Source organism: Phoca vitulina, unplaced genomic scaffold (assembly GCF_004348235.1).
Source record: "Phoca vitulina isolate PV1807 unplaced genomic scaffold, GSC_HSeal_1.0 scaffold21, whole genome shotgun sequence".
NCBI classification, from domain to species: domain Eukaryota; kingdom Metazoa; phylum Chordata; class Mammalia; order Carnivora; family Phocidae; genus Phoca; species Phoca vitulina.
Window position 1 is genome coordinate 7,364,692 of NW_022589724.1, and position 18,557 is coordinate 7,383,248.

The following is an 18,557-nucleotide window of genomic DNA, read 5'->3' on the forward strand; positions in this document are numbered from 1 at the left end:
CCCTAGCTTTCTACAGTCTGGATGGTCCCTTCAGGCCAGACTGAGCAGGTTCTAGCTCCGCACCAACAACTATAATTTACTGGTCATTAATTACGTACTGGGCACTTCAAATCCGTTATTTTATCCTCACAACGCTCTGCAAAATCAGCATTATCAATCTTATTTTAAGGAAGATGAAATAGGACCAGGGAGAGTGACTTGCTCAGAATCACAGCACGATACCCACGAGGGCTCTCTGGGAAAGGTCTACTAGGCTCCACTACCTGTGTTTCTGCCACGTCCCTACAGGCCTTTCCCATGCTTCCACTGCATCCTCTACCCCAGCCCTTTCCTTTTCACCGGACAGTGGGCCTAGTCTAGCCTGGCTGCTCCTGGGCAGCCAGTGTCAGGGGTGCTTTAGATGCGTGCAGGATGGAGAGGCGGCTGATCTATCTCAAGTGTCAGACCTTTCCTTCCCCTGCCCTCCCCACGGGCCCGGCTGCTGGATGCCCAGTGGTCCATTGCAAGGCCTGCAGCGATAGCGCGCGTGCTGGAGGAAAAATGATGCGGGAAGGAAGGAAAGCTTCAGTCAATGGACCCGCGGCACTAAGGGCCGAGCACTCCCTGGTTTCCGCCCCTCCCACCCAGCAACGGACACCCTCCGCCCCATCCCGTCCCACGGCAGCGCGCATGCGCAGGGCGCTCCGGGCGCCCTCCCTCCTGCGGGCCGCCCTTTCACCCTGGCAACCGCGGCGCGACGACGGCGCGCGCGCGGGCTGGGCGCGGACCGGGCGGGGCCGGGCGGCGCCGGTGCAGGCTGAGGCTGAGGCTGAGGTTGAGGCTGAGCCGGCGGTGGAGGAAAGCGGTGGCCGCGGGGACCGTGTTGGCGCGCCCGACTTCCGTCCGCCTCGCCGCACGATTTTTCGACGCGGTTTCGGGCCCAACGGACCTCGTCCCTGGCCATGGACTCCCAGAAAGTAAGTGGGGGAAGGAGGCGCGGGGCTGCAGAGGTTGGGGGGGGGGGGGGCGGGGCGCCCGGGGCCGGGTGGGCGGTGGGCGTGCGGGGCTGGCCCGGCCAGGCGGGCTGCGGCGGCGGCGGAGGGCGAGGCTGTCGGGTCCCCCCACCCTCCGCTCCTTTCCCCGTGAGAGCAAAGCGGCGCCCGCCAGGCTGCGGGGACCGCGCCCGGTGACTCAAGCTGGCCTTTGGCCCTGGGCCCTGCCTCCTGAGGGGAAGAAGGGAGCTGTCCCCATTTCTCAGTCATTTTGTGCAGCGCTCTAGGCCCCCTTTGATTCTCGAGCCTCCCCGCATGCGAGCGCCGGTGTATCCCTCCTTAGCAGAAAGCGAGGCGCACGGGGTCTACCTGCTGACGCCGAAGCTGATGCTCCTTTCTCGACTCAGCCGTCTTTCTTGGCCCAGTACGTACTGCTTTAGGTCAGGAACCACATCTCCGCGCCCCCCGCTCCCACCCGCCTCGTGACCCGTTCGGAAGCAGGTCTTGGTGTTTAGTGTTAGTTGAACTGGGAGAAGAGACAGCAGTCCCACCCTCTTCGACTGGTTTGTTGCTAGTCACAGTTTCCTTAATGGTTGGTGTGGCCTGTTGTATACTTTCCGAACAAGTTAAAGAGAGGATATACAGAACTAGTAATTTCAATTAAGGAAAAAAATGTTTCGAGAACATAGCCAGTGTTTTGAATACAATTAGAGTTATGAATATTCAGTCATAATCCCTGTATAGAAATCAACCACCCCTGTTCTCTTTGTTAGATGATAGTAACTGAAGTAGAGGATAGTATAGGAGGCGAACACAAGTGTTATTAATAATGTAGCAGGGAAAAACAAGGGCATATTCAAGAGGCCATTATTTTCTATTATTAGATGGAAAGCACTGGAAAAACTTACTAGAACAGTGTTCACCTCCTCAAGGAGCACTGGGGACACGGGAAAATCGTGTAGTGATGTGTTAAGCATTGACTATTATAGTATTTTATTAAAGTTCATATGATTTAATTGTATGCGTGCATCTTGAAACTCAATTGGGTATGCTCAATTTTCATTTCCATGACTATTAGACATATGTAAAAAATTACATTTTGTGTATTTTGAGTATATATATGTTTAAAACATGTCTGCCTTGGGGCGCCTGGGTGGCTCAGTCGTTGGGCGTCTGCCTTCAGCGCGGGTCATGGTCCCAGGGTCCTGGGATCAAGCCCCGCATAGGGCACCCTGCTCGGGGAGGGGCCTGCTTCTCCCTCTCCCACTCCCCCTGCTTGTGTTCCCTCTCTCCCTGTGTCTCTCTGTCAAATAAATAAATAAAATCTTTAAAATAAATAAATAAAACAACTCTGCCTAAATGGGTAAAATATTTCACAGCTTATTTAACTTTTCAGGTAAAAGTCATATGATAGCTGAATGGGTGTTGTTAGTTCTGGGCAAGTGGAAGGGCAGAGACTTGGGTTCCATGCTGCTATTTACTGGCTCTGTGATACTGAGCAAATCACTTAACTGTGATTAATCTATTTCCTCGTTTATGCAGTGAAGTAAGAATATTTTATAGAGTTACTGTAAAAATCAGGTAAAATAATTAGTTATGAAAACAAAGTGTTTTAAAGTTTACAAAGACAAGGTACTAAAATACTCTATGTGTTGTAAAATATAATTTTAAAGAGTATTTTAATATGGATCATCTTATTTTGCCGGGGCATGCATTATCCCTCACTTCAGTAAGGACTCGAGTTGGCATTTGTGGCTCCTGCAAGGTCCTACCACTAGCCATGAGACTAAGATCTGAACTTATTTGGTCTCATTCCACACGGTGTTTTTGAGTAGCTACAAGTACCACGAGCAGTTTCCCCAGAGGTAGCAAAGAATTAGGTGTTCTTTGTGGTAACTTTGAAAATCAACTTCTCAATGTTAGAAAATGTGTTGAACTTCATTTCATTTGTTGGTATCAAATAATATTTCTAATAAAAAACTATTTTCTTCTATAGCTTAAAACGAGAATCTGGTGTTAATGCTTATAACCAATTTATTGCTATGAATTTTAGCATCTTTTTCTCATGAATTACTGCAGAATCAATTATATACCTCAACTAATAATGAACTGTGTATTTCTTTTTAAGTAGTACACCCCTGGCATGATTTTTCTTCCTTTTTATAAAATGTTACAGTGACCGGTGCCTGGGTGGCTCAGTGGGTTAAGTCTACCTTTGGCTCAGGTGGTGATCCCAGAGTCCTGGGATTGAGCCCTGCATCGGGCTTCCTACTCTGCTGGAGAGTCTCCTTCGCCCTCTACCCCTCCCCCCGCTTGTGCTCTTGCTCTCTGTCATGCTCTCTCTCTCACACACTCTCTCTCAAATAAATAGATAAAATAAAAATAAAATAAAAAGTTATAATGAAAATAACAGGGATGGTACTTTAGTCATTGTAAGGAAAATGGTAAGGTACTGCAAGTGGCAAATGGTGAGGATGGCTTGAATGTACACCTATTCGTAAGGCAGTGGGATTTGGGCTTTAAATTATTAGGAGGATGGCTTTGGAGCCAGGTCTCCAGTCTTACTACCAACTAGGAGCTGAATGAGCTTGGGTAGTTTGCTGTGTGTCTCTATTTTCCCATCTATAGAATAGAGATAACAATTGTACTTACCTCAAAGGGTTATTGTGAGGATCATGTTAATTTTTAAAAATGCTTGGTCCCTAGCACACATTAAGTACTGTTGGCTCTTGTTATGAATTTCATAATCTCAACTTCAAAATAACTTTCTCCTTTTGTTGATAATTTGTATAACTATTTTTCTAATCCAATCTACCATTTTTAACCTTTGTCCTTAAGTTTTAAAATATGTTTTCTGTTCTTATATCTGTAATAAGTGATTTCAAATGGTGGTGTCAAAGAAGAGTTGTTAAATCCTAATTGAAAGAGGATTGGGAGTTCTGACTCATGCAGTCTGACAATAGGGGTTAAGTTAACTGGACAGTCTTACAGAAGCTTGATGGTGGCTAGTCAGCAGATGGATTAGCTTGACCAGCTGCTTTTTTGTCTGTGAAAATAACTTGGACTTCAGTGTTGTGTTAGCAACAGATGCTCTGTTTGAGTAGGGGAAGAAAACATAATTGCCTTGGGTATGTAAGGCATACTGTTGGATACAGAAAACCACAGTATTATCTCCTAGAAATAAAGGATTTTGTTTATATCGAGTTTCTGGGACACTTTTGCGAACAGGATGTGTTATGGATAGGTGGCTTTGTTTGATACTCAAACCTTTTGATTATGTCCTTAAGTGGTTTTAAGATAAAATCCCAAAGGTTTCTGTACCTGATTAAATGCGTATGTTCAAAGAAACCAATGAAACAACAGACATTTACACCTTTCTAGAATCTTGGCCCTTAGAATTTGAGTTTAAGGTTTTGCACAGGAGATCATTTGTGTTCATAGGGGTTCCTGTTTCTAGGAAAGGTACATGCTGTAGGATAATAAAGGTGGAGAGGAAGGGGGAGAGGTTGCCAAGAGCATACATTGTAAATTGTTTGGTTTCTCCCACTTTTTCCTGCATATTCTTTACTTTCTACTTGGAAAGTGGTAGTGACAGGTGAGGGTTGACTACGCAAGACTGGACAAATGTAGATTGGGGAGACTGAACTGAATAGGGGGAGTTTTATTTTTTACTTTATATTTTTTTCTTCAAGATTTTATTTATTTATTTGACAGAGAGAGACACAGCAAGAGAGGGAACCCAAGCAAGGGGAGTGGGAGAGGGAGAAGCAGGCCTCCCGCGGAACAGGGAGCCCGATGTGGGGCTCGATGCGGGGCTCGATCCCGGGGCCCCTGGATCATGACCTGAGCCGAAGGCAGACGCTCAATGACTAAGCCACCCAGGCGCCCAGAATAGGGGGAGTTTTAAAGCATGACAAGCTGTAGCAAGTAGCTGTATACACATGGCTTCCTTATCCCAGTTTCCTCCTCTACCCTGGTATTTGCTCTTCTTTTCCTTCATATTGTACCTTAGCAATTCAGAGACCTCCACCATATCCAGAAAACCAACCATTTTCATGTTCCAAAATTACTTCTTATTCTCAGTCAAAAAAATATTTCCTAAAGAAAGGAAAGAAAAATGAAGTCAGCATCCCTAACCCCTGTGTTGTTCAAGGGCCCTTGATGAGTATTGTTCTGCATCCAGTATTGTGTTAGACTGCTTTAAACCCTCATGATAGCTCATATTCCAGTTGCACATCTATTGGAAAACCAAACTCAGAGGCTAACTGACTTCTTCAGGGTTGCACACTAGCAAGTGATAGTCTGAATTTAAGCCCGGTCTTTCTTCACAGCCCAAGCTTTTTTCATTACCACTCTTCTTTCCTGAATCCTTTGTCTTTAATGGTGATATGAGTAATTAAAATTTAAGATGTTAATAGGAATGAATCCCTATAGTTTTTTTTTTTTTTTTTAAGATTTTACTTACTTCTTTGCGAGAAAGAGAGAGAGAGAGAACGCTCGTGCATGTGCGCAGGAGCAGGGGGAGGGGCAGGGGCAGATGGAGAAGGAGAAGCAGAGCCCCTGCTGAGATAGGAGTCTGACCTTGGGCTGGATCCTAGGACCCTGGGATCATGACCTGAGCTGAAGGCAGACGCTTAACCGACTGAGCCATCCAGGCGTCCCTATAAAGTAGTTTTTTTTTTTAAAGAAGCTAATTAAATCTAGTGAAGATAGTTGATAGAAAGTAATAGAACATGATTTATATAAAACCCTGGAATTTGGTCTGTCTTGATGCCCTGATAAAATCATTATTTTTCTAGTGTGTGTATATGTGTGTGTGTGTGTGTATCTGTATCCCCTCTCTCCAGCTCTTTTTCTTTTTTGAAGGAGGGTCTTAGCTTTCTAAAGTAGAGCCGTGAACAGGAAAGTACAAGTGGAGTTTTATATACCCTACCCAAATGCAACCGCAGTCATTCCCATGGAATGGATCAAAGTAATCTGGGATATACAGGCATGAGGTACCCTCTTCAAAGGACCGTACTGACATACTCTTGATCACTATATTTAAATACAGATATGTTCATTTTTTTGAACTTGGGAGTTTTAAAAAATTGGAAATAACAGTTGACCCTTGAACAACACAGGGGTTAGGGGTGCTGACATGCCCCCGACACAGTTGAAAATATGCATATAACTTTTGACTCCCCCAAAACTTAACTACTAATAGCCTACTGCTGACTGAAATAGTAAACTGGAAGCCTATGGGTAACATAAACAGTCATTTGGCATACATTTTGTATATGTATCATATGTTGTATTCTTATAATAAAGTAAGCTAGAGAAAAGAAAATGTTAAAAAAGTTATAAGAAAAGAAAAATATATTTACTGTACTGAACTGTAGAAAATCCATTTATAAGTACACTGATGCAGTTCCAACCCAGGCAGTTCAGAGGTCAATGGTGAAGCAGATTCATCCATCCATCTTTCTTTCTTTCTTTCTCTCTTTTTTTCTTTCTCCTCCTTTCTTTTCTTTCTTCCTTCCTTCCTTTCTTTCTTTCTTTCTTTCTTTCTCTCTCTCTCTCTTTCTTTTTTTAATTTTAATTTTAACACAGTGCTTCTTTGCAATGCCTGACTGAATGTAAGCAGGATTATTCATGCAGTAAACACATATTGAATGTTTGCCATGGTGATAGATAATCCACTCCAACCTAGGGTGGATAATATTTTAAAGTTGGTAGATTTTATCTCCAGCTTTCTTTTTGTATGTTTTACATTCTCAGTTGGCACTCTTTCTCATTCTCAGTTGGCACTCAGAGCCACAGGGTTCTGATAGAACCTGGTCTTAGTTATTGATACTTGTTGATTGATAGCTAATTATATTTTGAGCTAATTTATAACAAGGTGTTAGCACTGTGTACTTTTGTTACATTATAAATATAAGTAATAAAAAGCTTATTGTAGGAAAATAGGAAATATAGATAGATGAAAATAAAATGAAAATCACCCATAATCCTGCCACCCAGAGATAACCTGTTTTAACATTTATAGTATTTCATTCCAGTTTTTTAAATGTAGATAGAAACTTATGAAGACTATGGTATCATGCTATGGTAATACTGCTTTATAGTTTGCCTTTCACCTAATATAAATCTTTTATCGTGTTAGTATTATTCTACACTTAATTCAGAATTCTTTGTATGGATGTATTGCTTGGTTTTAATTTTTTTTAAGATTTTTTATTTTTTATTATATATATAGAGAGAGTACAAGCAGGGGGAGCGGCAGGCAGAGGGAGAGGGAGAAGCAGGCTCCCTGCTGAGCAGGGAGCCTGATGTGGGGCTCGATCCCAGGACCCCGGGACCATGACCCGAGCCAAAGGCAGACGCTTAACCGTCTGAGCCACCCAGGCGCCCCTATTGCTTGGTTTTTAATCAGTACTCTTTGGTGTATATTTATGTTGGTCCCAACCTTCTAGTGTTATAAATAACACTGAGATGAACATCTTGTAGCCAAGTCTCTTGGTATACCTTAAATTATTTACTTAGAATAAATTTAGTAGAAATGGAATTATTGAGTCAATGTTTCTAAACTTTTAAAAATCTTTTGGTATGTATTGCCAAGTTGTCCTTCAGAAGGGTTGTTAGTTTATACTAACCCCTATCTTCATTCCTACTGCACCTCCCTCAGTTAGATGGTGGGACCTCTGGTTTCTTTGGCTGAATATGAGCTTCCTAGACTTCAGTGAATGGAACAACCAGTTCAAAGGTCACTGTGCATGGATAAGGCTTCTTTAGCTTGTCACTCGTTATATTTCTTCAAATCCTGGGTGGGAGAGTACCTCTTCTGTCCTGATGTCTTACAGCTGGGCTCAGGGTTTAAAGGCAGAATTCCCTACCAGGTCTTTTACTAGATTTTTTTCCTGTGGATCACCTCAGTTGCCTCTGTAAATAGGTAGTGTTAAGAGAGGGCATGGCTTTCTACCATCTAGCTATTTATGATGATCAGATTCCTGAATTCCTCAGCAATATATAATTCTCCTTTTTTAGCTCTTCACATAACATCTGAACAAATACTTTTTTTTTAATTTTAATTTTTTTTTAAAAGACTTTACATATTCATTTGACACAGAGAGAGAGAGCGAGAGAGAGCGCGCTAATGGGAAGCAGCAGAGGGAGAGCCCGATGCAGGACTCGATCCCAGGACCTGAGACCATGACCTGAGCCGAAGGTAGACGCTTAACCGACTGAGCCACCCAGGCGCCCCTCTTTTTTTTTTTTTTTTTTTTAAGATTTTATTTATTCATTTGACAGAGAGACAATGAGAGCAGGAACACAAGCAGGGGGAGTGGGAGAGGGAGAAGCAGACTCCCCGCTGAGCTGGGAGCCCAATGCAATGCGGGGCTCCATCCCAGGACCTGGGATCATGACCCGAGCCGAAGGCGGACGCTTAACGACTAAGCCGCCCAGGCGCCCCTGAGCAAATACTCTTATTTGTGTTGCCAGAGCTATGGGGAGCTGGTGAGATTCTGGTTGTCTAGCTTATCAGCTGGATAGAACTTTGTGGAATTTAACTCTTGTTACCTAATTCAAAGGAGAAGTCTATGGTGTGATGTGATGCAAGTGGCATCATTCCTGGTGGCATTAGGATATTTTCCAGGAATGTTGTATCCTGGTTTCATTGATCCCTTTGCTCTGATTGCAGAAATCCTATGCTTGTTTTGTACACTCCACGGCAGTGTAAGCAGCCTAGGGTGGTATAAAAGTACAGGCAGCTTCCTAGATTTGAATTGTGACTGCCACTTGATAGCTGTGTGATCTGAGAAAATTTCTTAACTTCTTTAACCTTCCTTTTCTTCAACCATAAAATGCAAAGACTGATAGTACTTTTTAAAAATCTGTTGTGATGACTAAAAAGATACTCCATGTTGACAGTTTAGCACAGTTCCTGGCACATTGAAGGTGCTTAGTGTATACTACTGAAATTTACCATAAAAATAGCTTGACCCTCTTAAATGGTAGATTGGCTAGTGATATTTGCTGTGATTATAGATTTGTGTATTTCAGCGGTCTGGAATACTAATGTAGAATTTGAATCAGAAATCTCTTGGTGTGAGTAGATGCTGGTGGGAAACACAGGTGTCAGAGTGTTTCTCTAATTATGACCACATGGTCATTGAGGTCCTCAGATTCAGACTAGCATATAAACCTGGGTATCATGGTTTTCTGCCACTGGTTCTAAGAACAGGAAGTTTCTGCACCATAATTTCAGGGGCTGGTTGCGCTGGATAGTTTTCAAGTAACCCAAGCTGGCAGTTTTTTGTTGGATGTAGCAGAATTAAGACTCAGCATTTGAATTTGTCATCTTCACATATATTAAGCTAAAACCAGTAGAACCATGCCATTTCAAATGTTGGAAGTCATCATGTTCTCACATGTATAAGATGATATACTTGAGGTAAGGTTGCCCTTGTATCTGGCAGGGTGGTACCTGTTACAATTTGTTGATCAGTTCTAGTTTTTACAATCTTGAAGTAAAATCTTAGTCTTTTTGGTGCCCTTAGATATTCTTTTCATGTACCTCTGATCTTTATTTTAGGTAGTACAGTGTAATAATTAAGAGCAACAGACTCAGGAGTCAGACTGCCTTAATTTGAATCCGGCTGCCACATTTTAGCGCTGAGATCATGGGCAAACTATCATTTAACTTCTCTGTACCTCAGCTTCCAAATTAGAAAATGGGGATAATAATAGTGTCCTACTTCATAGGATTCTTGAGAGGATTAAATGAATTAATATATGTAAAGAGCTTAAAATGGTGCTTGGCACTTAAGAGTATAAAAGTGTTATTTATTATTTTGCTCGGAGGCTATTGTGCTTTTACTTCATATGATTTATTGGGACTATAAGCATAACATTAAGCTATGCTCCTTTGAAGAGGGTACCTCATGCCTTGTACATCCCAGCATCCTAGATTTTTGATCCATTCCATGGGAATGATTGCAGTTGTGCTTGGCTGGGGTGTATACTCCCCCCCCCTTACTTTTTTTGGTTTTTGTTAGCATAGCGCTTACCGTAGCCTATTTCCCTAGTCAAGTAATTGACAGGCTCAATCTTGATATAGTTGTTTTATTTTTGAGATCCTGGTAACTGTGGATCTTGACCAAAGGATAATGGCTGAGATTGCCTGTGCACCTTCCTTTGGAGATATATGTCGTATATATTTTACTGTGATCCAGCAGAATTGGTATTTGGCAAAGCATATCTTCAGACCTATATCACCTAGAACCCTTAGTCATGGCCACCTGAAGTCTTGCAAAATATAATTATGTTGGAAGGTGATGGGAGACTTGAGGCCTGAGATGAAATCTGAGACTCTTGTAGGCATCCTTTCACAATGATAGAATCCCACAGAGCAGATGTCTTCCTTCATCATCAGGGTTTTATAATAACTGAGGCTAATGTATTATCACACTGAGCTTATTCCATACATACCTTTTTGGAACTTGTCTTAATGATGGAACTTTTTTTTTTTTAAGATTTTATTTATTTATTTGACAGAGAGAGACACAGCGAGAGAGGGAACACAAGCAGGGGGAGTGGGAGAGGGAGAAGCAGGCTTCCCGCTGAGCAGGGAGCCTGATGCGGGGCTCCATCCCAGGACCCTGGGATCATGGCCTGAGCCGAAGGCAGACGCTTAATGACTGAGCCACCCAGGCGCCCCAATGATGGAACTTCTTTTAACAATACATCATGTATATGTTTTAGAACAGTGCTTATAGTCAGAGGAACTGATAGGTGTGAGGGTTCCCAGGTGGGAAACAAGGCATGTTAGAAATAAGGCTACGCAGTTGGAATGCAGCAAGGAAGAAGAAATCTGGTGTGAGTTGAAGCAGGAGAGGTAGGCAGTGGGAAGATCATGCAGGGTTTTACAGATTATGTAAGGTTGTGTTAACAGGTCATGTTAAAGATTTTCAGTTTTATCCAAGGACCAGTGGAAAGCCATTGAAGACCAACTATTAAGCAGGAAGAGTGATGCTATCATATTATTCTAGCTGCAGTATACAGAACTGGTTATTGGGGAGAAAGAATGGATCACAAGCCAGTTAAGTTTTCCAAGTGTGTAAGTTGAGATATGATATTGACTAGTACTAAGATAGTAGTAGTGATTATAGAACTATTTAGGAGGTAAAATTCACAGGACTTGGTGACTACACGTAGAGAACAAACGAAAGGAGAGGATGTAATGATGATGGCCTAGTTTCTGATTTTGCAGCTAGTACCACGATTTGCAGAGATAGAACACTAGAGAAGGGCTCTGGTTTAGTGGGGGACGTTATGACATGTTGAGTTTTGAACTGCTTGTGAGACATCCAAGTGGAGATTCCAAGTAAGCAGTTGGATGAAAATGGTCTGGAGCTCAGAGGAGAGGCTCTGTATCTGATGGTGCTCCGATTATGCAGAGCTTACATTACATCATTGAGGCTTTTGGCTTTGTGCTTCCTCCTCAAGTTCTTTATCATTGCTGTGTCTCCATTATAAAAGCTATTGATTAATTGTGGAGGCCCTAAAGGGATAAAATGGGGTAGAAAACTCAAAAGGATTATGTATCTTTTCTTTAAAACTTTAAAATTCTTTCTCTAAGTTTCTGAATATAGATACCCTGCCCTGGCATGTTGCCGGCCATATTTAGAAAACACTTTAACAAAATTATGTTGGATTTGATACCTATTCAGCTAGCCCCCTGTTGCATACCTTTTATATATTAGGCACACACTATCCCTGTATACACCTCTTCTCTGAGTCCTACCACCTACAGAAAACTTTAGCTGTGTAGCACATACACAAGCTGGAGTTAAGTTTCAGAACTCAGTTCATGGAATCCTAATCCTTTAGTTTTTATAAGTTTTGGTATTGGTGGTGGTACTTAAATATTTTGGTTACTTGCAATTTGTTTCCCAGTTCTGCTCAGCTCCAAGTTCCTTAGTTCTTTCTGTCTTCATGCCATTTTCACCTTTAGTCTAGCCAGTCCCTGTTCTTGTGAGGACCAGAATGGTTGAAGCCCTGGTCCCCTAGATAATTTATTTCTCATCCCTTCCTGATGAACTTCCACTATAGGAGAATACTAAATGTGAGTTCTTAATTATAGTCTTTTGCAATTGATCATTCTCTCCAGATTAAAGGGCAAGTGGCTTCAGAGCTTCTGGAGCCCTTCAGCAGTCTATCCTTGCAGAACTTACAAGATACCTTCCTTTCTTCTTAGAAAAGCTTAGGGTAGAGGCAGCACTTTATCTGTATTAGCTACCAAGGTCACATTGGTTGCTTTGGGTTCTGACTCTTAGTCATCTGGATGATCGTTTCTTCTGCAGCCATGTTTTCTTTTCTTTTTTAAAAAAATTTTATTTATTTATCTGAGAGAGCACGTGAGAGAGTGAGCATGGGGCAGGGAGGGCAGAGGGCGAGGGAGAAGCAGACTCCCTGCTGAGCGAGATCACTACCTGAGCCGGAGGCAGACACTTAACTGACTGAGCCACCCAGGTACCCCACTGCAGTCATGTTTTCTAATACATTTGGTAGCTGTTAAAATACAGGTGACCTTAAATGCTGAGGCTCCAAAGCCTCTACAGCTGGCTTGTCCATTTGTATAGCATCTCAGTGGTGTATATTACAGCAAAGGCTCCAAAGCTCTCCTTACCTAGAGATTGGAGTAACACCCCCACCCTGAGAATCTCAGACTCCAGTCTTTGTTACTTCGGCAGTAAGGTAAGCTGTTTTTCTCAGGATGTGGGCCCTTTATTTAGGTGTTCTGTGGTAGTCCCTCATTCTGTACTAGAACTCCCAGTGAAGTGCAAAATGTGAGCCATAAAGCGTTTTCTCTTCAAAGAATGAGATGATGTTTCCCTGAAATAGTATATCAGCCTTTAAAGACCTTTCCTTCCCCACCACTTTCTGGGGGAGTATGGTATTTTTAAAGACTTAGGTAATTCATATAGAATACCATTACCCCAAAAGCTTTAACACACAGATCATAGGGTTTCTTTCCAGAAATATTGCCAATAACACTTCATGGGCCAATACAAATTGAGAAAGGTCATTTTTCATTTTCTGGTGATAGCAGAATTTTGAATGAATGAAAGGGGAATAGTCTTTACCATTAGATTTTTTTTTTATAGTCTTTAACCATAAGATTAACTGTAATCTCAGGGTATTATATCTTGGAGTTTTGGGGCAGTACCATACACAAAGGATCCTGATGATTAAGTTTGTATAACTTATATGTCAGCTTTCTTCAGGTGCAGCTTTGTTTTTGTCAGATACCAACCTTGACATGGACTTTTAAGTTTTTTCCAACCAAAACCAATGAGCAGTATAAGTTTTACAGGAGAGAAGAGTAGCTTTCTCTTGTTATGGTATTAGAGGGATCCTGAAAGGAGAGCTGCTTATGCCTTGGTTTGTTTGTTTGTTTGTTTGTTTTTGAGAGGTGGTAATATTATAATATTACTTTTCCATTTCTAAAGGTAATATTTACATAAATAAAAACTGAGAAGTTAGTGAAATTCTGGTAAAGGAATTTGGTTGTAACATTTTAGCTTATATTCACATACAGCTATTATAATTCAGGAATCTGGCATATGGTAAACATATATAGAAATTCTGGTATTCCAAGAAAAAAATTCAGAAAGCTTTTGTTTATTATTAACTGCAAATTAAGCAGATCTGTATAGTCTCTTTGCCCTCCCTGTCCCAGTCTTAGAAACATATGGACTATTTGTATGGTTTAGGCCTCTAAAGCTATGTCCAGTATGGTAGCTTTGAGCCCCATTTGGTTATTGAGCACTGGAAATGTGACTCATTTGAATTGAGATGTGCTGTAAGTGTAAAATACACATCAAATTTTGAAGACCTAGTACCAAAAAGGAAGGAAAGAAGGAATTTGGTAATTGTTAAATTTTGATTACATGTTGAAATAATATTTTGGATCAGTTGGGTTAAGTAAAATATTAAAATTAACTTCACTTAAGTTTTACTTTTTTGATGTGGCTACTATTTGGCCCTCACTATATTTCTGTTGAATGTTGCAATTGGTAAAGGCTGTATTCTTCCCTCTAACCTTATTGTGAGAACAGAGTCTAATAACTTTCAGTAGGTGGGTAACTTTTTTTTTTTTTTAAGATTTATTTATTTGAGGGAGGGAGAGAGAGAGAGAGAGAGAGAGAGAGAGAGAGAGAGAGAGAGAAAACAAGTGGGGGGAGGGGCAGAGGGAGAAGCAGACTCCCTGCAGAGCAGGGAACCTGACTCGGGACTCGATCCCAGGCCCCTGGGATCATGACCTGAGCTGAAGGCAGACGCTTAACCAACTAAGCCACCCAGGCACCCCAGTAAGTAGGTAACTCTTAAGAGTATAAAGGATTTAGCTTGAAAACTTTAATAAAAATTAAAGCATTTAGATGTTTTTGACTATACCCAGTAAATAGCAGGGAGCTTTAAAATGGTAGGAGGCTTCTCATTAAAATGTTTGGAGCTTAGAGGTTACCTAGCTGAGACAAATAGGCTTTAGCTATCTCCAAAGAATTTTTGCTGCAGAATTCCTGAAATACAGAGTTTGTTACTAAATTTAGACAAAAAATAAAAGTGGAAAGCTGTTTTGTACTAGGGAGGTTTTTTGGGTTTTTTTGTTTGTTTTGTTTTGGCTCTGAACTAGTTCTGCCTTTTTTATATACCAATGCTTCACAGTTTTTTTGTGAAATTTCCTTCAGTGTTTATTGAACTCACATATATCCTGGTGATTGAAATTTAGTTACTGAGTTGAATTCATTGGGCCTAACGCCTCCTTTTCATGGGATAAAATTTCTCCTAGAAGACTTTTCATTTTTACTTTGAAGTTCACGAGTATGCTTAGCACTGGACAGAGCTTAACCTCAAGCAATGATTCTCTATTATGGAAATTCTAACAGTTTTATGTCATGAAGAGTCTTTTTTTCTTTTTTTTTTTTTTAAAGATTTTATTTATTTGAGACAGAGAGAATGAGAGAGAGAGAGCACATGAGAGGGGGGGAGGGTCAGAGGGAGAAGCAGGCTCCCTGCCGAGCAGGGAGCCCGATGCGGGACTCGATCCAGGGACTCCAGGATCATGACCTGAGCCGAAGGCAGTCGCTTAATGAACTGAGCCACCCAGGCGCCCCTGTCATGAAGAGTCTTAGCAAACCAAAATTTTAAAAGAATATATAATTTATTGTATGGATATTTCATATGATGGGCAAATTGGTTAGACTTAGAGACAGTATTCTAAAGAGGTAAACTGCATGGATTTTGGAGACAGAGCATAATTTTTAACTTCCTAGCAGTTACTACCATTTTCTCATCTGTACCATATGGATGTGGACCCCTGCCATTAGGAGTGATAAAAAGGGAGGCAGCTGTAGTCCATTTACCAAAAAGAGCCTAGGCTCTTTTTTTTCTTTTTAAAGATTTCTTTATTTATTTTAGAGAGAGAGAGCAGGAAATGAGAGCAAGAGTCAGGGGGCAGAGGGAGAGAGGGAGAGAGAATCCCAAGCAGACTCCTGCTGAGCCCAACCCGGGGCTCGATTTCATGACCCCAAGATCATGATCTGAGCTGAAATCTAGAGCCAAACGCTCAACTGAGAGAGGCCAGTCTTAATTGAAGCTTACTCTACACAGACCAGTGATTGTGCAGAACCATTTTTACTCTTCTATTGTGTTTTTAAATAGATATAGAACCAACCTTGGATGAATAACTGGAAGACTAAGTCCACTGCCCTCCTTTTCTACATCCCTGTACTACCATTCTTGCCCCTACAACTATGCCCACTCCTACCCCAAGTCCCAGCTTCATTCTGCCCCTCTGCTGGTTGTCTTTGTATTCAAATCTTGGTGCACCTGTTTCTGGGAGGAACACCAACAGGATAAACAGCTAACTCTTGGTGTTAATCTTCTTTCATAGCATAATTTCATTGTATTATTATACTAAAATACCACCAGCGGTGAGGATGGGAAGAAATAGTATAGGTAAGTGAATACAGCAGAGAGCCCTAGGCAGCCTCAGGGATGGTGATAATACCTCCTTATCTCCAGGGATTCTTGTGAGAAATGAGAACTGTTGTGATTATTTTTAATTTTTTACTACTATAAGGCCTTATGAACATTTATTAAAATATTATCCCTTTATCAGTTTATTTCCTGAGCTCTTTATATATAGCTCTTTATCAATGTCCGATTATATTTTGAGGAGAACCTTTATCACAAAGTGATTTAATAATGTTTATTAAACATTATTTATTATTAAATTATTTACACTTGTAAGTGCTTACAGAAACAAGGCTTGTGCTTCTGGGAAAATTATAAAGTACAAGTACTTGCATTTGATTTTTACTGAGAATACAAGTACCTTGTATGGATTTTGCTATTACTACCCATGAAGAGTTACTGAACAACTAGACCTGTGCTGTCCAATATGACAGTACTTGTCACATGTGGCTATAAAAAGTGAAAATAATTAAAGTTAAAAACAATAAACTCAGTTCCTCAGTTCTGTCTACATTTCAAGAGCTCGTTAGCTTCATAGAGCTATTGACTACCACTTTGGACAGCCTATATAGGATATATCCATCATAGCAGAAAATTTTATTGTACAGCACTGAGCTAGAGAGTGTGGGAAGATTAAATAACCAAGTGTTTTATTTAAATAGGAAGCACTATCAAAAAGTCTGAGGTATTTGCTACAAAAATTACTTAACTTATTTATGGGTTTACAGCATCTGTAAATATTGCAATGAATATTATAATTTTAGCTACAAATTTATCTACTTTCATATTTCTAAAGTGTTTTTTATTTTTATAAATAAATAAAATGTCAACTTTTGCTGCCTCTTTGTTTTTCTTCCTTATAGCCTAATATCATATTAGAAAGTTCCATTTGTTTTTGCAACATTTAAGGATTTGGTTTTATTCCTTGGCCCTGGCCCTGTGACCTAAAATAATACTATTAGTATTAAATAATATTGATCATCTTCAGTATGAATGGTATGGTGGTGATTAAATTGTACCCGAGGAATAAGAGGTTGTAAAACAGCACAAATACATATCCCATCTTTGGAAATTTAACAATGAGAAACTTTACATTTCTCCTCTTATATGGTTTGTTTAGAGAATTGTTATGGTTTATAATTCTCTTATTAAAATATCATAATGCTAAGTGTTTTTCTTGTTTTAATCCTAGGAAGCTCTACAAAGGATCATTTCAACCCTGGCAAATAAAAATGATGAAATTCAGAACTTTATTGATACACTAAATCAAACACTAAAAGGAGTTCAGGTATTAATCTTTTTAAAAATGTTTGTGTAATGTGTCACAATGAATGATTGTTGGGCCAAATCAGAAGTATAAATATACTACATTAACTCTAGATTATAAATTAAAGGAGGTGAGAGTAAGGTTTTTCTTTTATTTATTTAAATGCATGTGCTTTTTTTTTTTTTTTTAAGATTTTATTTGAGAGAGAGAGAGAGAGCGTGCACGCACAAGTGGAGGGGAAGGACAGAGGGAGAGGGAGAAGCAGACTTCTGGCTGAGAAGGGAGTTTGATGCGGGGCTCAATCCCAGGACCCTGGGATCATGATCTGAGCCGAAGGCAGACACTTAACCAACTGAGCCATCCAGGCGCCCGCCTCAAGAGTAAGGTTTTTAAATGGTAGATAAATAAAAATGTTTTCCTTACTATTTCTGTACTGTCAGTGGAAAGGTCAAATAGTAAGGAAAGAAGAAGACTGCAATAGTAATTGGTAGGGAATATTATAGTGCTCACTTTTGACCCTTTCCATTGTAGATTTGTCTTTTGTAATTCCAATTAAGAACAAATTATATTTTTTTGGAGTACTGGGAAGTTAACCATTTCTTTTACAATAAATAGTGGAAGGAAAATGTGGATGGTAAGAGGTCTGCTTATAGAACTGGAAGAAAGTAAAAAATAAAAGTAAAAAAGTGCCTAATGAGAAAGAGGAATACTTAAGGAAATGGTCCCAGGTTTGGGGAGATAATCCATACTGTATGTAATCAAATGTTGATGAATATGCCTTAGTGAATTTAATGGTCATTTTTTGGTGAAGTAAACAAGATTTATAGGACACTTGTTGACAGTAAATCCTTTTCTATGGTTTTTGTTTGAACCTAGGTTATTGCCTGGGTCTTGACCTGTTAAACCTTATGGTCCTTGTATTTCCTTTACTTCTGAATTTGTTGTAATTGAAGTTAGTTGATTAAGATCTTCACCACTTTAACTGTCTTTCCCAAACTATTTTACTGGAAAATTTGGTGAATCTATGAATCCACTGTCTTTAAATAAGCAAAGCTAGTTTTCCTAAGGCTCTTGATCTATATATAAGAGAATCATCACATTTGACATCTGGAAAAAGAGACTGTGAGCTAGCCCAAACAATTTTTCTGGTTAGTAAATTATTAGTATTCTACCTTAGAATCCAGAAAAAAAATAGAGGGGGAATTTAGCTACATTCTTGTCCCTGGAGATGGGAGCATAAGAGGTTGTAGGCAAGAGACTGTAAGGATGTGCCCATTGGTTTGAGTAGTCCATTCTCT

General features: G+C 40.4%; 1 protein-coding gene across 4 annotated transcripts in view; it reads left to right on the top strand.

The window, feature by feature from the left end:
• Positions 1-740: 740 nt before the first annotated feature.
• Positions 741-18,557, top strand: part of FSD1L (fibronectin type III and SPRY domain containing 1 like) — a 65,529-nt gene continuing 47,712 nt past the window's right edge. For all 4 annotated transcript variants that reach the window (XM_032418302.1, XM_032418303.1, XM_032418304.1 and 1 more), the window contains exons 1-2: positions 741-956; positions 17,185-17,280. In XM_032418302.1, coding sequence (XP_032274193.1) covers positions 942-956; positions 17,185-17,280 — 111 coding nt within the window. In that variant the 5' untranslated portion in view covers positions 741-941. The remainder of the gene's footprint in view (positions 957-17,184; positions 17,281-18,557) is intronic.